General features: G+C 38.9%; 1 protein-coding gene across 6 annotated transcripts in view; it reads left to right on the top strand.

Moving 5' to 3' along the window:
• LOC133393520 (uncharacterized) overlaps positions 1-20,988 on the top strand; it is a 233,526-nt gene that overhangs the window by 45,145 nt on the left and 167,393 nt on the right. For all 6 annotated transcript variants that reach the window (XM_061658756.1, XM_061658752.1, XM_061658753.1 and 3 more), the window contains 2 exons: positions 957-1,719; positions 13,474-14,053. In XM_061658756.1, the coding sequence (XP_061514740.1) occupies positions 1,197-1,719; positions 13,474-14,053 (1,103 nt within the window). In that variant the 5' untranslated portion in view covers positions 957-1,196. The remainder of the gene's footprint in view (positions 1-956; positions 1,720-13,473; positions 14,054-20,988) is intronic.

The raw sequence follows: 20,988 nt of genomic DNA, 5'->3' as shown, positions 1-20,988 counted from the left end.
GATCGGCCACTACCCGATCACTCGCTTTCGCATCTCACCTATGACCAGGAACGCCGTACCGAGTTCATGCTTTTCACCACCGCTTTGGTAGATCATGTAATCGCTACGATAGGGGCGCTCCGTCACTCCTTTCCAGCGCGTCTCCTGAAGTGCTACTATTCCGAAGCCACGGGCCCTCACCTCGTCCGAAAGAATGCGGGTACTTCCGGGTGCTGTGAGAGATCTGCAGTTCCATGTTCCGAGTTTCCAATCGTTTGCCTTGTTCGGTTGCGTGGGTCGGTATCGGTTGGTCCGGTTCGAAATCCTTTGGTTTCCTTTCGTTGCGTTTATGTTTTTCCAGGGGTGGCTTGCAGGGCCTCTCCCCCAACCTCCAGTCTCGTCGTAGGGCCTACGCAATTAAACGTTGATAGAATTAAATATTAGAAAACGAATGAATTTTTAGAATGTTGAGACGTTATCAACAGGATTCTTTCTTTCACCCGAAATATGTAATACAAGCGGTTTTTAAGCAACGTTAATTTATTGTTTGAGGCTAAAATTCAGTCGCTTGGCTCGGGGATACGTGAAAGAATGGCTCACGATCGTAACCTTTCCCGCAATCGGAAATTTTCGTGCAATCGGGACGACTTGGCCCGATCGTTATCAGCAGTTGTCCACACGACTCCACTTCGATAGTGTCCTCTATCGGGATTGTTGTAAAACACTAATGTGCCATCGGATTGACCGTGAATATTTATTTTAATATTTAACATGTGTTGTTACGGTTTGTACATACATGTAATATGTTCCTTTGCTGTCCTTTATGATAATACGTTTTTCCTTCTGATCCAGTTTCTTTCTTACTTCCTTACTTTCAGGTTATTTATACTGATTAATTTCAATGAATTGTATTGAACAAAAAGAGTAGAGACAAACATCATACTAATGACATCTTTTATATGTCTATTTATTTACAGAATGATTGGATTGCTGCAACAACTGTTAAACAAACACGGCTATTGTAATTAAATCCTATCCGACTGTGTTTCTCACCATTCCAATGAAGAACACACATAAACTTATGCTTCTTAACCGAGCAAAAAAAATATGTTATTTTTTTATAGTGGAGCTTTCATATAAACTATTCATAATAATAGAGTCACTGTTTTAGCCTCCAAGAGCAGTAGCGTGAATGTGGTTCATTGCTCGAGAACACCATGATGTTTCAATGTTGTTTATTTGCTCTAATGATAGCACATTGCGTATCATCGCCGGACCAAACAAAGCGAGAAGATTTTCAGCTGAGCCATCCATTTATCGATGACATACACAACACTAGCCAGATTGATTTCTCAATTAATACCATCCAAGACCTGAACAATTTTGATCTTGAATACTCTGGAATTCCAATGTTGAATGTTCAGGATATATACGACGAAAATAATGCATCACAAGATGACAAAAGTGGTGCTGGTAACGATCCAATAATGACAGCAGGAGAGATGAGATACGATGATGGTGACAACAGAAATGTCATTCTTTACGACAGTTCCGTAAGGATACTGTCCCCTTTAAACGGTGCAGAATCTGCGGCCGAATCCTTTCACGTCAGTGCCCGAACGGAATTGAACAACTTGGAAGCAGAGCAGGATACATTTGAATCTGTTGGTTCCCAGGGTTTCTTGCAGCACCACTTCGAACCCTCACCGGATAGCCGACAGCAACTGGATGGCACTGAAGGTAAGTAACGTGACATTGAAATGTTCACAATTATTATTAATTAAAACGTCGAATATACCCGTTAAACATTGCGAGGGTTGCGTGTGGTATCATCTGCTCGAGATCTTATAGTATATGAAATAATCTTTGATTTTTGCTCATAATTTATATTTTTTTCGGTGGTATTCATCGAAAAGATCACTAGTTCTAATTTTGTGGATATTTGCAAAATAAAATGTCAAAATTCAGGTTTTTAGTATGCTACAAATCGCACTGTTATACCTGCTCTCGGGGTGCTATAATTATAACTGCTAAAACAAGGGGCGATTTGCGAGGGCGCGCGAGGGCTCGCACGCCATACAAGTTTACCGCCCCAGAGCCCTCGCATTAAAGAGCTTGCGAGCCTTGGTAGTTTTTTCACCCCTAGTTTTAGCAGTTATAATTATAGCACCCCAATAGCAGGTATAACAGTGCAAATTGTAGCATACTAAATACCTGAATTTGGTCATTTTATTTTAAAAAATCCACAAAAATTGAAATAGTGATCTTTTCGCCAAATACTACCACAGGAAAAATAATCGATGAATAAAAATCAAAGATTATTTAAAATACCATAAGATTTCAAGCAGATGATAGAACTCGCAACCCTCGCAATGTTTGACTGGTTCTCGCATCTACGCATCAATTGGGTAAACCTGAACTCGCTGCACCCGCGGCTCAAAATGAACCCACCTTGGCGCGACCCGACCCGAACTCGTTGCAACAACGGGTCGGAGTCGCTGCTGCTTTCTTGCACCTACCGGAGTAGTTGCACCTACTTGTACCTTTCGGGTCGACCCGAACGACTCCGCGTCGCTTACGAATAGCTTCGACCCAATAGGTTCGGGTCGACTCGCCCATCGCTACTGGAAAGTAACGCTGATCAGCCTTTACTAGAAATTTATAAAGGCCTTATTAGACGGAGGAAAATACTGTCATTTGTTTTGGAATCGATCCTTCAAACAGAATTCGGCATGCTCAGTTCCGATTTGCTACAGAGTAGATTTTTACTGTCAATGGCGATAGAGCGTTTTGATGATAATGGTAATGATGAATAAAAACAACAAAAATGAGAAAACAACGATTGATTCTTTCGGATAATGCCTAGAAAATCAATAAATTAATTGTTAAATGTGAAAGGTGACAGAACAATTATCTTGCCTTATTACACGTACGAGTGGTATTTTTGTGCCTAAGTCTAAGTTTGACAGATAAATGCCAATCGATAAATGACAGTATTTTCCTCCGTCTGATAAGGCCTTAATAGATATATGACAACCGTCGCAGATGAAAGCACAATTATATCACTTGATGTTACAAAGCTAGTACGACGCTTCCGGCAAAATACATGCTTTCACGAATATATCCGCGATTGATAACATTTTGTCACAAAGGAGTGTTTTTTTTTATTTTCATGCGCAATTTCATTTCATTTAATTTCCCGATTGAAACTTTTTTGAAAAGGATTGTTATTGGTGCACTGTGTTAAAACCAGAGCCGATGGAGCGATTTCGGCTTCGGAGTCGTTTTGCCCATCACTTCTATGAAAATGTGCGGCACATCTTCCCACGCTAGCGGTGCAGAACTGATTATTCGTGCGATTCAGCATGTTTTCTGTATTTGTCAGACTTGATAGTGAGTTGACTAGATCGAGAACCTGTGTTACTCATGTCTTCTTTCCCATTCCAAACAAAAATGCATATTTTCTCGCTGTAGTAGGTTTTTTAACAGAGTAAAACAGCAGGTATTTTTCAGTTGGTAGAATAGCAGCCTAATGTAAACTGTTAATTTTTGAGAAAAAAAATCTCTGCACGGGTAATAGTTGACTTTTTTTGTATTGTACTGTTTTTGTTTTACGTCGGTGGATTAAGTTTTTTCACAACTTTGGTTTCTTTTTCTCTGCTCTTTGTAAATTGTAATTTTAAAAATAACAGGTTGTACATTTTTGCAACATAAAGTCAACGTTTTAAAACATACCGCACCCCAAACGTGCATAATCACAGCACGGCTTCAGTTCGCTTCACTGAGCGAACAGGACCGCACTTGATTTTTATAAAGAATCAGTTTTCTCATATTCGATCCATACGGAGCTTCAATCCATAATGGCCCTATTAGACTCGGTAGGTGGTAAGGAATTCGTACGTCAAAACTGACAGCTTTTACCACTGTAGGGAAAGTGAAATTGTGTATGCTCGTGGTTGTTTCCGTACCGAGAGGAATTTAGCTGTCAGAGTGCTCAAATCAAGGTAAAAAAAGTTTATTTTCGGTGAGATGAAAGGCACAAAAAAACAGAAGCTTTCAACGTGTTGCACTGATTTTATAGTTGAAGTAGAATAATTATCGGTCTGGTGGTACAGTTGTCAACTCGTACGAAACAACTAAATGCTCTTTATGGGTTCAAGCCCCGAATAGACCATGCCCCCATACGTAGGACTGACTATCCTGCTATGGGTAGTCAATAATGTTGAAGTTTACAATTGATTTAAGTATACTATGAGATACTGGTGTACCATTGATCATAGTACTCTATGAAATAGTGTTAACAGAATGTAGTTAATAAAATGTTCATTCCTCTTTCAACCATCAACCAGTAAAGGTGTTTTAGCTCTGTAAATAGGTTATGGGCCCAGTATAACCCAGTATAACCCAGGATAACCCAATTCAAGCCTAGAAGATTCTTTAAGCCATTCGAATAAATCCTCACGATGGGAGACGAAGAGAAGTTCCTCAAGATCAAGCCTTTCGACGGAACGGGTTTCAATAATTGGAAGTTCAGGATATTGGCGTTCCTGGAACAGTTGGACATCGCGCACTGTGTCGAGAAGGAAGCGGAGGAGGAAGACTTCTGGGAAATCGTGCATGAGGATACAGCGGCTGTAAAGAAGGAGAAGGAGGAGCAGAAGGCGTTCGGTCCTGATCGGAGCTGTCGCCGATAGTCACCTGGAATACATAAAGGACAAGAGGAGTCCGAAGGAAATTTGGGATGGACTGAATGAAGTTTTCGAACGGAAGAGCTTGGCCAACCGGTTCATGCTTAAGCGAAAACTTCTGGAGATGAAGCATGACGAATCTTCAAGTCTGGAATCTCACTTCCTTTGTTTCGATAAACTGATCCTAGAGCTCAAGTCGACCGGTGCGAAAATGGACGAGGAGGACATTGTGTGTCACCTAATGCTGTCCATGCCGGTTTCATACGAGTCTGTGAACACAGCGATGGAAGCAGTATCAGAGAAACTGACCCTGGAATTTGTGAAAAGCAAGTATTTGGATGTCGAATCGAAACGGAGAGGAAGAAGTTCGAGCATTCAAAATTCAGAAGAAGTTGCTTTTGCTGGAAAGACCAGAGGAAAATTTCGTCTGAAGTGCTTCAACTGTGGTGGATTCGGGCACAAGAGAGCTGATTGTCCGAAAAACGAACATCGTAAAGAGCATGCAGAAAATTTTGAAAAAAGAAAACCTATGAAGGCCAATGCTGCTACGACATCTGTATCGTTTGTGACAGGATCAGAGTCGACGTTGAATGAAAAATTGCAACGGTGGTATCTGGATAGTGGAGCTTCAGATCATATGGTGAATCGAAAAGAACTATTCAAAAACCTGGAAATGCTAGATGAGCCCGTCTGCATAGCAACTGCAAAGAAAGGCGTCAACCTGGTTGCTAAACAACGCGGAGAGATCAACTGAAATTGAAATCCGCATGGAAAACGTTCTTTTTGTTCCAGAGCTGACGCTGAATCTGATGTCTTTACGTCGGCTGGAAAATTCGGAAAAGAAGGTGGTTTTCCATAAAGGCAAAGTAACCGTTGAAGATGCTGATCAAGGTGTCGTTGCTACCGGTAAGCAGGTTGGTGTGCTGTACGCCATGGACTTTCATTACCTAGCAACACCAAATGCTGCTATGGTAACGGGAAAGGTTTCCATGGAGTTGCAGCTGTGGCATCAACGTTTCGGGCACATTGGGAATAGAAATCTCAAGACCTATTAAGGAGAACAGGTCAACGCAAAGCCCGTTGCTAGGTTGCCATTTTCAACTCGCTTTTGACAGTTTCATGAAAAAGTGTTTACAAACAAACGGCTAATAGTTAACGCGGAAAAATGGACAAATTTACTATTAGGAAGATTATATTGGTTAAATTTCTTGCGGTCAATCACTTCTGGAGAATAAAGGAGAAGTAATTGCACTTTTCTCTGTATTCAGAAACATGGATAACCTTTTTAATTGTTTGCAATTCCGTGACCACGAATCGCTACCGTTTGCAACGGTCCTGCTGGAAGAACGAAAGTTTAACGGACATAAAACAGCACATTATATGTTCCAACTGGGTAACAGAAGTCCTATTTACTTTCATTTAAACACTGAGAGTAAAATAAAACATCGAATCGGCACACACAAGTACAATTTGCATACCGTCTTCTGCTTATAACCCGGCGACGAATGATAAAAGAGATCCTTGGATTGTATCAGCCATGTAATATTCTAACTGGATTCTAATTTTTGTATTATTCTAATAGAAAATGAGTGCAAAATGTTGAAGAAAACTCTTATTCACTCCATAGCAACGTCCATCGCTAAACATAAACAATGTTCACTTTAACCGTCAAAATTTTCCCATGGCTTTCTGTCAATTTACTCTAAGCGCTTCGACCTGTTCTCTTTCAAAGTCCTTGAGAAATCTGATGAAGCTAATCGACAAGAAAATGGTAGATGGATTGGATCTAGAAGGCAGCGATAATTATGAAAGCTCGAAATCAGTGATATGTGAACCATGCTTGGCTGGAAAACAAACTCGAGAACCGTTTGTAAGTCGTGAAGGAAAGCGGACTACGCGTCCGTTAGAGTTAGTGCATAGCGAAGTCTGTGGTCCCATCTCACCTTTGACGTGGGACGGTATGCGGTACTTCATCACTTTCACGGACGACTTCAGTCATCAGACAGTTGTTTATCTGATGAAGTCGAAGGATGAAGCTGTCGATTATTTGGAGACGTACGAAGCTATGGCTACTGCACATTTCCTAACCAAGATGTGTCGTTTTCGCTGTGATAATGGAGGCGAGTATAGCTGCAAGAAAATGAAATCTTTCTGTCGGCAACGTGGCATCAGGCTCGAGATGACAGTTCCGTATACACCGGAGCAAAATGGTTTGAGTGAACGGATGAATAGAACCATTGTCGAAAAAGTACGTGCGATGTTGGCTGGAAGTAACGTATCGGAAAATTTGTGGGGTGAAGCAGTATATGCGGCAGTGTATCTAATCAACCGCAGCCCGACTGTTGCCCTGGATGGAAATCGCACACCTTTTGAAGTCTGGAATGCAAGGAAGCCAAATGTAAGTAACCTTCGCATTTTTGGTTCAGAATGTTTCGTTCATATCCCCAAGCAAAAACGCAAGAAGCTGGATGTGAAATCCGAGAAGGCGATTTTTGTTGGCTACGCTCCAAATGGGTATCGCGTTTGGAACGGAAAGAAGGTGTTCGTTGCAAGAGATATTGTTTTCAACGAATGCATAAACAGAGACGTTTCATCTGATAACATGAAAATTGAAAAAGATGAACAAGTTGTACTTTATGAACGAGTCCAACCACCAGAATTAGTTCAGGCAGTGAACTGTAACAACGGTGTACAATCAGAACACAACGATGTATTATCAGAACACAACGATGATGTGGAAGCTACTTCGGATGAAGATCTGGATAGTACGTTGGTTGACGAAACTGCTGAAGGTATTTGCGAAGAAAACGGTGTACGTCGAAGTGCTAGAAATCGTGTACCTCCTGACTGGCACAAGGACTACAATATTTCAGCGTTTGCGTTGAGTGCTGAAGAGTATGTAGACAGCATTCCAAGTGACATAGATGAATTGAAAAAGCGTGATGATTGGTCACTTTGGGAGAAAGCAATCGAGGCCGAATTGGAATCGTTGAAGAAGAATCAAACGTAGACCCTTACAGAACTGCCTGCTGGTCGACGCCCTGTCGGCAATAAATGGGTGTTCACTATCAAGCGTGATGGTGAAGGAAAAATTGACCGGTACAAAGCTCGACTTGTTGCGAAGGGGTTTACGCAGATGAAAGGATTTGATTATTCGGAAACATATTCTCCTGTGGCGAAGATGATGACCTTGAGAATATTGTTGGCCCTGGCAAATCAGCGAAATCTACATGTTCATCAAATGGATTTGAAGACTGCGTTCCTGAATGGCGGCCTGACCGAAGAAATTTATATGAGGCAACCGTCTGGCTTTGAGGCGGGAAATGGACTGGTCTGCAAACTGAACAAAGCCATTTATGGATTGAAACAAGCGTCTCGGAGCTGGAATTTGCGATTCCATATGTTCATCACTAGCATTAGTTTTGAACGAAGTGGACATGATCAGTGTCTTTACTACTGGTCAAAAGGAGAGGTAATCATTTATCTAGTTATATATGTAGATGACATCCTGATTGTTGGAAACTCGATAACGGCGATAAAATGTCTGAAGGAAAAGCTATCCAAAGAATTTGAAATGAAGGACCTAGCTGAAGTGCGGTGTTTTTTTGGGATTAAACTTCAATATCAGCCAACTGAAGAACAAATAGCTGACATGATGACGAAAGGTCTTCCTGCACCAAGATTTGGCAAACTACGAACGATGCTAGGATTGATCAATTGAGGCGGGATGTTGAAGTTTACACTTGATTTAAGTATACTATGAGATACTGGTGCACAATTGATCATAGTACTCTATGAAATAGTGTTAACAGAATGTAGTTAATAAAATGTTCATTCCTCTTTCAACCATCAACCAGTAAAGGTGTTTTAGCTCTGTTAATAAATAAGTCACTGACAGCCAAGCTCATTTTACTAGTAAGTACAGGCAGGCCTTGACCGACAGCGGTTGTTGTGCCAAATAAAAAGAAGAAGAAGAATAATTAGGGGAAGGTAGGTAAAGACGGACACTGCGGGTAAGATGGACACTTCTCATAAATGCATGAAAAAGGTAATCTTCGAGTAATTCAACAATGTAGAATCCAAACTGAAGGTAAAACAACACACTTGAGAACATTTTTGGCATAATATATATAAAATTGGTTAAATCCACGAACAAAACAAATTTTCAATCATGTGCACCCTTGTGGATCTAATTTGACTACTGCCAATTTTAAGCTCTTCAACTTGTATTGTTTAAATTTCCGGAAGTTTTATTTCATGAATAGGTTGTCGCGATCATTAATGAAAAAACTGGCGAAAGAACGAGGATAAAAGCAATACAAAATATTGTTTTATGGTGGCTTAAACATTCTGACACCAAAGCGGGAAAGATGGACACCGAATATATTGATTTGTTTTACTTCTTATATCAATTGGTGATTAATATATTTCTTCAAAAACCTTAAATAAGGGTATTTTGAAGATATAAACTAGAACTAGAAAAAGTAATAAATAAGCGAGAAATGAAACACCGGTCAAAATAGTAGCCATTCGATATGCTTTTACTCGCTCGATGCTGATGAGGCGCTTCACAAAATCCAATATCTTGTCAAGACTTGAACAACTTTAAGCAATAAAAAGATGAGGCATTCATACGACTTTGTTCAGGAATAGATGAGAAATTCTATGAGATTACAAAACTCAAATGTTAAATTTTGACATGGTGGAAAATGTATTAAACTATTAACAAGACCCTCATAAATACTGGGGTCGTGGACTGGTGTTCTGTAAGCTGGAGCAACGTCAGCTGTAAGTGCGCGATATGTCAATAATGCTTTAGATGCTGCATCCAACGAATATTACAAGCGCCGTTTACAATTCCTAAATTCATGGCTGAATGAATCGCCGTTGCAATAGACCAAGAATTGGTTCATAACCAGGACATGGAAAGCGATAGAATTTGTTAAAATACTGTAAAACTCTTCACTTTCTAACCTTTTCTACAGGTGTCCATCTTACCCTTCATGGTGCCCATCTTTCCCATATCAGGTGTCCGTCTTACCCGAACATTTCAAAACTGCACGAAAAAAAAAACATGTTTTTCATTCATGAAAAAACGCAAAAATCGACGGAAACTTAAAAGTTTTAACACATTTTCTGATAAAACATGAGTGTAAGATAATGTATGCACATTTTCATGGTCGTTGCACTTATATATCCCTAGATTTTTACCATTTCCCTTAACGTGTCCGTCTTTACCTACCTTCCTCTACCACAAACCCAATTCCGATTCACTGCGCGTTATTACACTAGCGAGTAGCATTTTAATGTCAAATAATTCTTTGGAATTGATCTTGAAAGAAGAATTCCAATTCCACATACCTCGTCTTATATGGCCATATCAAGCAATGTTGATTGCCCTGTTTTATATAAAGGTTAAAGTATCACTGTAACGGGTATTGATACTATTATTCCACTGTTAAGTTCATACCGCCTGAACTTTGAAACAGCATCAGAATTGTTATTTGCAATAAGATACATGTGTATCGTTCCAAGATGCCGTTTTGAGAGTCTCATAAATATTCATACTTTTTCTACCTTTTCCGCTAAACCGTTATGAATGTGATTCTCTCTGTATTGGCACACTAGGCTACCACAATTGCTTCAAATGCTGCGTAAATGGAACGTTGAGCATTTCAATTTTCAAAGCCATTTGAAGCCATTCAAAACCAGCCTTTGAACTTGCCATTTTTCCCCAGGGTCATTTTCAAAACCTATCTACAAATTTGATTGCCTATGTAAAGCACATATTCCAATAGGAGAATTTTGATTGAGTTATATACAATACATTGAAGTACTGAAATAGCTACAAGTACGAACAAACAATACAGTCGTTGCCGCTAAATTTTCACTCTAACTCACCAGTTTTTGCCTCAAATGTACTATTTTTTGGCAGCGGGTCATAATTTTTGACAGTGCTCATCATTTTTTGTCTCTAATGCATCAATTTTGGACTGTGAGTCCATCGATTTATTAACAAAATTTTACATAATTTATTTTGCATATTATTACGTGTTCCTAAAGTCTTGAAATAAAGTTAACTAGTGAATAATTTCATTGGTAAAATTTAAAATTAAACAATTATTATGCCAATTGTGGAAGTTTTAATGGAGTGAAACAGTTGGCATGTATATTCAGGTGTAAACAAAGACTTTACAAGTCATAAAATATCTTTATTTTTTCACGCAAAAAAACTACCAATTTACACAGTTTTTGTATTGTTTATGTGATGTGAAATAACATTTGTTCACAATCTGTTAAAATACCTAGTCAAATTATCATGATTCCTCAAGAGTCAAAAATTGATGACTTACAGACAAAATTAAGTGCGTTACAGTCAAAAATTGGTGCGCACTGTCAAAACTTGACGCCTTGGAGGGAAAATTTGATGCGCACTATCAAAAATTGATGCCTTAGAGCCAAAATTAGGTGGCAACGACTGTAAAAGAAATCATCTGACGACGGCGTAAAATCGTTGCTGTTATGATCGTCTTTGTTGTTTTGTGATCGACAGTTTGATAATTTATCATACCGGCAAGGTCCAGCCGGTACCAACATTAAATTCAACCCGCGAAAATATTTGCCAAATAACTTACTCGTATACAATGTACTTAAAATGTTTTAATAGAACGTTTCATACCGTCGAATTCTTCCAAATTTGAATTTGATAACAAGGATTGACGAACTAATTTATACGATAGAACTCGGTTTTACATTTTTTGGATTTAACATTGATTTTGCTTCTAAATGACCATGCTCATCTCCATTTGAAAATTGGAACGAATATAAAAAAAAAATATTTTTCTTGTAAGACGTTTACACACTATATACTTTTTAAAATATAATTGTGGTATATCACTTCTTATGGTATCACTTAATCGGGGTATTTTATTGTAACACTTTCTTTTAAATATCGCTATATTTCTCGGATTTTGATCGGATTGAGTTTCCCCTTATAAGTCTAACTTGAGCTTTTTTCAGCACAAATCCTATCCCACTATTTATTCTTACTAAAATTTTCCATTGTAATCCTAGTTTAATTTATTTACTTCCTATGTATTCTTAATTCCTTCTCATGCTTAATTTCCTATACGAACTATCCTATCCATATCTTTTTATCTAACTTATACTAACAAACTTCTATCAATCACTACTATTCCTATAAATGATAGCTTACTATAATTCCTGCTATATTAGTTTACTATCCCGTCAAACATTGCAAGGGTTGCGAGTAGTATCATCTGCTCGAGATCTTATGACATTTTAAATAATATTAATTTTTTATTCATAAATTATTTTTTGTGGTGTTATTTGGCGAAAAGATCACTATTTCAATTTTTGTGGATTTTTTCAAAATTTTTTTGCAAAAATCCAGGTGTTTAGTATGCTACAAATCGCACTGTTATACCTACTCTAGAGGTGCTATAATTATAACTGCTAAAACTAGGGGCGAAAAAACTGACTACCCGCCATGCAATTGACAGCGATTTGCGAGGGCGCGCGAGGGCTCGCACGCCATACAAGTTCACCGCCCCAGAGCCCTCACATTAAAGAGCTTGCGAGCCTTGGTAGTTTTTTCACTCCTAGTTTTAGCAGTTATAATTATAGCACCCCAAGAGCAGGTATAACAGTCCAAATTGTAGCATACTAAACACCTGAATTTTGTCATTTTATTGTAAAAATCCACAAAAAATTTAATAGTGATCTTTTCGACAAATACTACCGCAAAAAAAAAAATCCATGAATAAAAATCAAAGATTATTTAAAATACCATAAGATTTCGAGCAGATGATATCATTCGCAACCCTCGCAATGTTTGACGGGTAGGCTCGCAAGCTCTTTAATGCGAGAGCTCTGGTACTGTGAACTTGTATGGCGTGCGAGCCCTCGCGCGCCCTCGCAAATCGATGTCAATTGCATGGCGGGACAACTGAAAAACTACTAAGGCTCGCAAACTCTTTAATTTGAGGGCTGTGGAGCGGTTAACTTGTATGGCATGTGAGCCCTCGCGAGCCCTCGCAAATCGCTGTCAATTGCATGGCGGGTAAAAAGCTTGCGAGCCTTGGTAGTTTTTTCACCCCTAGTTTTAGCAGTTATAATTATAGCACCCCAAGTGAAGGTATACCACCCGCCATGCAATTGACAGCGATTTGCGAGGGCGCGCGAGGGCTCGCACGCCATACAAGTTCACCGCCCCAGAGCCCTCGCATTAAAGAGCTTGCGAGCCTTGGTAGTTTTTTCACCCCTCGTTTGAGCAGTTATAATTATAGCACCCCGAGAGCAGGTATAACAGTGCGATTTGTAGCATACTAAACACCTGAATTTTGATATTTTATTTTGCAAATATCCACAAAATTAGAACTAGTGATCTTTTTGATGAATACCACCGAAAAAAATATAATTTATGAGCAAAAACCAAAGATTATTTCATATACTATAAGATCTCGAGCAGATGATACCATACGCAACCCTCGCAATGTTAAACGGGCAGTGCAAATTGTAGCATACTAAACTCCTGAATTTTGTCATTTTATTTTAAAAAATCCACAAAAATTGAAATAGTGACCTTTTCGACAAATACTACCGCAAAAAAAATCCATGAATAAAAATCAAAGATTATTTAAAATACCATAAGATTTCGAGCAGATTATATTTTTCGCAACCCTCGCAATGTTTGACGGGTTATCTATAATTGAAAGTTACTTGCCCTTATTAACTATTGAATAATCTTTCTTGTTCACTTGGTTTTGTCTATTACATGGTGCAGTTGTTCAATTATCATCAACATTGTTGACAATGGCCACGACTTCAAATAATGGCAACTCATCACCTACGACTGGCCTCACGGTTCTCACCGTTTTATCACCAACGGCTGTGGAAGTATCACTGGAGAAAACCTCAAATGTATCTTTACCCAGCGTATCTACCCAACGAACCATACAACATCCCATGTCCAATGTCAGATTGGCTGTTATGGAATATAACAAAGTCGATGCCAGCAAAACCGTGAAGATGGATGCAACTGGCTCATATAACGACCAAATTACAACGACCCAGAAGATTAGTGATATACAACAATCGATAGTAGATGCTCACAGGAGAAATGATCCCAAGAGTATTCCCAATTTCCACCCTACTGCATTCGACGATACGATAGCAACTGTTACATATTCTAGTTTGCAACGTCATAGAACAATTAATTCAATGAATCTTAATCCTACCACGCCATCCATGGTAGTGAAACCAGTAGGTGAACTTCGAAAGTTGCTGAAAAGCACAGGACCCATCCTAAACTATGTATTCGACCATCATCCTCCTTACTACAAATCAACATATTACAATACTAGGTGAGTGCATTTGTTATGTTATTGTGATGAAGATTATTCTATCATAAAATGCGAGGGCACGGTAACGACAATATGCTGAAAAAATTGTCAATATTGCCAAAATTGCTTGTGCACTGCAAGAAAGCACATTTTGCTTGTGAACTCAGGAAAGCAAAAGTGAGAAAAGCTTACGTTGTTAGGTTATTTTTTTACTTTTTGTGAGAAACACTTATTTTAATCCACTGTTTGATAATTGGAATATATAGAGTGGTTGGATCCTACTTATTGCCCAAGAAAAAGTCTCCTTTTTATTACGCGTTTTTTTGCAGCTGCTTATTTTTGGCTGTGGAAATGCAATGCTCGTTACATCTTCGTGTTTTGCGAGCATTATTTACTGCAACTCTTTCACCGCGCGGCTACACGAGGCAAAATATACGAGGTGAAATTCCGGCTTGAACAAAAGACTAACGTATACATGATGTACCAGCGTTGGGTATTGTCCTTAAAACTATTTGATAGGAAAACATCCTGTAATGTGATCGGACATATGCGGGGGCCGTCTAGCACCGTGTTTGTGGGGAGTCGGTTATTACTGACATGAGTCGAGGTGGAACGAACTGTTCAAAGCGGACTGATTTAACATGGCATTTGATCTTGCAGGCGATCATGGAAAACCCGAAGGGGTTTCTCTTACTGGAAACGTTGGAGTTTAGGAGCCTTACCTTGGGTAGGGGGGCATATACTATTGAAATTGAAATAAGTACGTGAAGTTTTAGGAAGCGTAACGTTCTAGCTAGGCAGTCCGAACGAATCTGATCTGCCGCGATCAAAATTGGTTTCATTTATCCGTAAAATATCGGGTTGGTACAATTTCTTACAAATTGGGTCGTTTTTTTGTTTTAATAGCAATTAGTTGTTTTTGTTTTAAATTTTTCTTGGTGTTAATGAACTTCTGGTTTCCGTGAGGTGTTTCTATGTGATTTTAGTTTACAATGTGTTGCTACAGATCTGTTATTTGGGTAACGGTCAGTCGAAATAGGAAACTAATCGAGTGAAAGCCACTAAGCGAAATGGGCTACGCAGTGCGCGAAATAACGCAGTCCAAGGAGAGAAAACGCACTGTTGTATCGCCCGACCGAGTGAAGAAAGGAAAAGAGTAGTTTACGGAAAAGAGACGATTTGGAGGTAAGAAAGAGCAACGTGGGCAGCATCAAATTTTAAAGCGTCGCCAATAAAAAAAGTGTGCTAATATAAAGGTGTTTCAAGTTTTCCATCTCTACAAATTTCTTTAAAATTTGATCAGCATCAAGAAGTGGGAAAGATGAACTGCGTTGCTTGCAATTGCCCAGACGAAGCGGATGATATAGTGTCATGTGACAAGTCTGTAGACTGGCAACATTATGGGTGTGCAGGAGTTGACGATGAAATTAAGCACAACCCGTGGATGTGTGAAAAGTGCAGTTCTGGAGCGAAGAACACAGCTGATTCGATGGAAGTTGCGAATCACGAAAAGCAGGTCGGCGGAAGCGTTAAAGGAGGGCTTAAGAGTAGGAGCGCCACGCGGTCAACAAAGGAACGATCGTGAGACGATGATAAGCGCTCTCTGAAAGAGGAGACGACACGCGGTCGATGCGTAGTGATGGAACGGAGCGGCTGGAGGTAAACGACGGGCGATCGATCGATTGTAGTGCAGCAGTTCAACGGCGTGATGATGATACGCAATCGAAACGTAACGGCGTGACGGATCGGCGTGAGGAAATCGGCGGACTGTCGATAGTTCGTGGAACGAGTGAGCGGAAGCATGGTGACGACACGCGGTCGATGCGTAGCGAAGTGATGGGACAGCAGGATCATTTCGACGATCGGTCGATAGATCACGGAACGAGAGAGCGAAAACCTGGTGACGACGCGCGGTCGTTGTGTAGTGGTATAACGGGACGAAGAGAGGGCAATGACACGCAGTCGATACATGAGGGTGAGGCAATGCGGAGACGAGATGGTAAAAACCAACGAAGGTGTGAGGACGATGTACTCTCACGGTATACGAATGAGACAGTAGCGGAATTTGGGGCAAGTGTGCCATACGGGGCAAGAGTGCCACCAAGCATTTTTCCTTTAAAACTTTAGTTTAATGATCAATTGTGTATACAGTTGGTTGCTTTCCAATGATTAGGTATTCTGAGCCTAATTTCATATAGATCAACCGATATTTCCCATTGTTTTGAACTGATTTATATTGAGTTTCAAAATTGAGCAGAATATTATAATTTTTTAATCCAACCAAATAAGCTCTCAAAAATCATGCGAACAATCAACCGAGAAAATATTTACACCACCATATAGCTGAGAAAACGTGTGAAATTTTTTGTGGGGTTAGTTGAAAAAAACTTTCTTTTTGTCACTGAAAAATTCAATTTCAAAAAAGTTACAACTTTTGGGGCAAGTGTGCCATCTCTGTTTGGGGCAAATGTGCCACCATCTTTCATAGGCGCGAGCTGTCAAAAATGTAAACATTGTTGTAGCGTGCTGCGGAATGGTGCGCTATTGTGAGCGGATTCCACGCCAGAAAAACAGAAAGGTTACAAACCATATTGTGGTATAGTTGGTGGTCAAAAGGGGTTCATTTGTGACTAAATACATGTAGGAATACATACACTAGTGGTACAAACGTAATAATTTCCAATTATCTAAGAAATACGGTTATTTTAACCAGGTGGCCGTCTTGCCCCATACGAGTGGCACTCTTGCCCCATAGCCCAAAAAACAACGTCTTTTTGGACCCTTTTTAAAACGCTTCAAAAACTGTTTCGTTTGCACTTTTTTCAAGCGAAACTCATTTATAAGTGAGGAAATAGATGTAAAATGGTTATGAGATTTAAATCGGCTTTTGAAAAACACGTTTTAGTGAGTTATAACTTGAAATGCTTAAGGTGGCACACTTGCCCCAAGTTCCGCTACGCAAGAGAAATTACTGCTAAATGATATTGCGTTGCTTAGGTTGCAATTGAGTAAGCGTTTACGTGCGGAGAAAGAGAAGCAAGAGAGAGTTGGATGAATTGTGTGCTACTAGAAACGGAAGATATGGGTTGGGTAAAGACAGTCGGCCTCAGCACCATTTTTCGATCGAAAAAAATCGATAGGCGCTCACGTAAAACTGACAGTATAACTATTTCTTTCATACTCCTGCATGAAGTCGATTCCCATCGGGTTCAGTACTTAGTGTAGGCAAACCATTTTTTTAAGTGTCAAATGACACCAAAATGACAGCCGGATCGATCGAATTTTTTCGATCGAAAAATTGTGCTGAGTGTGCGATCTATGACGACAGAAAGTAAAGTAGAAGAATAGTTAGATGATTTATATATATATATATATATATATATATATATATATATATATATATATATATATATATATATATATATATATATATATATATATATATATATATATATATATAACTATAATATATATATATATATTATAGTTATATAAATATATATATAACATATAATATAAGCATATATCTAAATATCCATAAAAACAGGTTATCCCCGATACACGCCATACTCAAAAAAAACCCGTTTTCGCTTCTTTTTTAATTTGACAGATCTTCAAGAAATTCGTACTGATTTGACACATCTAATATGTTTAATATGTTTAATATGTTTATTGATTAATCCATCGGGATCTTGAAGAAATGTACTTAAATTAGTGCTTATAGACTATGTTAGGTACATACATCGATAGTGGAGAACAGGTGCACAAGAACAGAAAATCTATTTTGAAAATAAAATTATTACGTAAGTTGTGTCCTGAGTCTATCTCTAAAAACATTCTGTGGTATGTTGAAATCAAATAAATCAAAGTTACTTATGAAAGTTCGACACATAGCTGACATAGGATCAGACTGGCCAAAGCGAGTTCTATAACGAGGGACGCTAACACTATCGGACGTAGGCACAGTAGATGGTTTTTATGGTCATGGGATTACGGAAACCTTGCGTTGATCGAATAATCCAACCCAGTAGTTGGTTCCCTCTGGATACTATATTCTCTAGGTGATCGTTAAATGTTAAACGTGTGTCGAGAATGATCCCAAGCTCGCGGAATGTATCGGTGCGTTCAACGGATATGTTATCGATCTGGTAGTTGAATCGTGTGCAAGACCGAGAACGGTAAAAAGACAAAACATTTTTCGATACATAGCACCATTGCATTATCACGGCACCATATGCTAAATAGGTTGATGGCGTGTTGAAGATTGATGCAGTCATTGGTATCGTTGATAGGAGCGAACAGCTTAACGTCATCGGCAAACAGAAGAAAACGGTGTTCCGCTAGCAATTGCCCTACATCGTTTATATAAAGAATGAAGAGCAGCGGGCCCAAATTGCTGCCTTGAGGCACTCCTGAGGTGCCAAGCACCTCTCTAGATGTATGATCGTTTACCTTGATCTTGTATGAGCGTTCTGTGAGGTAGGAATGCAACCACTTAACTATTTGTTCCGAAAACCCTAACTTCTGCAATTTGGCGATTAAAATGTCGTGTGAGATGAGGTCGAGAGCAGCTTTGAGGTCGGTGTAAATAGCATCCACTTGACCTCCGGAGTCGAGATTACGTTTGCAGAAACTAACGAATTCAGTGAGGTTCGTTAATGTTGAACGTTTGGGTACGAACCCGTGTTGGTTATCCATAATGTAATTCGATGTAGCGGAGAGCATAGGGCCGTAAAGCAGAAGCTCAAAAGCTTTTGATACCGCACAAAGTGATGTGATACCGCGATAGTTTGAAGCACATGAGCGATCCCCTTTTTTAAATATTGGTACCATCCACGAGGTCTTCCATAAGCGTGGGAAAATACCGGAACTCAGTGACGTGTTGTATATGTTTGTTAATACAGGTGCTAGGGACTGATAGTGTAATGTATTCGGATGATAGCTACGGTCGCCATGTAATGCGATGATCGTACAACTGTACTTCGAGTACCGTCGCGGTAGGTCAGTTTTTACTGACATGAGCCGAGGTGGATTAAAACTTCGAAGCGGACGTTCGACACTTGATCGTCCAGGCGATCATAGAAACCTTTAGGAGGTTTCCCTTACTGGAAACGTTGGAGTTTAGAGGCCTTACCTTAGGTAGGGGGACATAACTAAACTCTTTAAATGAGAAGTCGATAGATGTAGGATGGGCATAGTCCTATCCTGACAGTCCGAACGAATCTGACCTGCCATGATCGGAGTTGGTTTTATTTATACTCAAAAGAAGTTAAGGGTTTCTCACATTTGGTTCCGGGTTGTATGTTGGAAAGTTATTGTTTTCACTCAGCTAGTTACGTTTGTCTTTTGTTGACAAGATCGATGGTTCTTGTCACTAAGTTCCTGTTTTGGGTTTAATGCATATACTGTTCCTGCTTTGGGTTACATGCTGTTCCTGCTTATGTTGTGCGTTTCGGTTGTTTTTGATAAGTGTGTCACATCTGTTATTTGTTTGAATGGACGGCCTGAACTCTTCCGGTTGCGGTGCTATGGTATGATCTGATTTACTGAATGTGTTATAATGAATGTGTTACAATGGTGTGGTTTGGCTTTCCAAAGTGTGTTACAATGTGTTTATAGCTGATAGTGTGTATTACAATATGTTCTGTATAGCAGATATGCTACACCTCCTCCCTTTAGGAGAATAACGAAAATAATGAAATTGTTTGAAGTTATTCTTTTCATTTAATTAAACTGAGTATTTGTTATGCTTTTTTGGTTTACCAATTAAATCATTACTTATCTCTTAATGTGGGTAATATTTTATGTAAATAGATCTATTATCTAGAGATAAAGAACTGTGAATATTTAATTTTCTCCTAAAATATTTTGAATTTCCTATGATTCCTTTGTTGGGTTCGTTTCTAGAGTTTTCTGCTTTTATAGATCTTATGACTTTTTGCATGGAGATAACATTATGAAATTTTTCTTTGAGCTCTTTTAGAATCTTGTCGTAAGTAACATTATTTCTTGGTTCTTTTACATTTTTTTTCACATAATGTGAAATAATTCATTTTTCTAGCCTTATTATCGTGGCAATATAATTCATTGTTTAATTCATTTATAAACTTTTTCTTTGATTTGATGTTACGTTTTCTTTTCTTTAAATATTTTGGCTCAGTTGCATGATTGTCGTTGCAATTAATTTCATCACTCATTTCCATGTTGTCTAGCAGTATTAAACTATCTGTTACTTGTTTTTCAACCATATTTTTCTCATTGTCATTGCTTATTGTAATCATTTGTATATGTTGCATGTTTTTATGTTTATAATCATTGTTAGTATCATTTTCATATTCTTTTGTGAATTTATCGTTCACTTTCATTATTATTTTTGAGTCGTCTCTTGACCTTTTCATATCATTATTTGTTTCATTTTTTAATGTATGTCTTCTATTTGATTTATCTTCATATTTTCTGTCATAATAGTTTGCTTTGCTGTTAATATTTCTATAATATTTTTTAACTTGGTCATTTATTTGATTAGTATTTCTATAATCTTCATCATTTTGGTGGTAAATATGATTCTTATGTAATTGATTATTATTATTGAACTGTTCATTTCTGTTCTGTTCTGTTCTGATGTAATAACATTGCATATTATTGGATCTGTTCTGAATACTATTGCTATAATTGTATTCGCGATTATTATACTTACTTACTTATCCGGCGCTACAACCGCTTTGCGGTCTTGGCCTGCCTCAGGAGTGTCCGAAACCGCTCACGGTCTCGCGCCTTCGTCTGCCAGTCCGTTATCCCGGCCTTAATGGCGGACGCCTCCACGCCATCTTGCCACCTCAATTTGGGCCTACCCCGCCTCCTCTGTCCTTGTGGACGGCCTAAAAAGACTTTACGGGCTGGGTCGTCCGTTTCCATGCGTATAACATGGCCAGCCCACCGGAGCCTGGCGAGCTTTA

Source organism: Anopheles gambiae, chromosome 3, assembly GCF_943734735.2.
Source record: "Anopheles gambiae chromosome 3, idAnoGambNW_F1_1, whole genome shotgun sequence".
NCBI classification, from domain to species: domain Eukaryota; kingdom Metazoa; phylum Arthropoda; class Insecta; order Diptera; family Culicidae; genus Anopheles; species Anopheles gambiae.
Note: the sequence above shows the minus strand (reverse complement) of the source record. Positions and strands in the feature narration are given on the sequence as shown.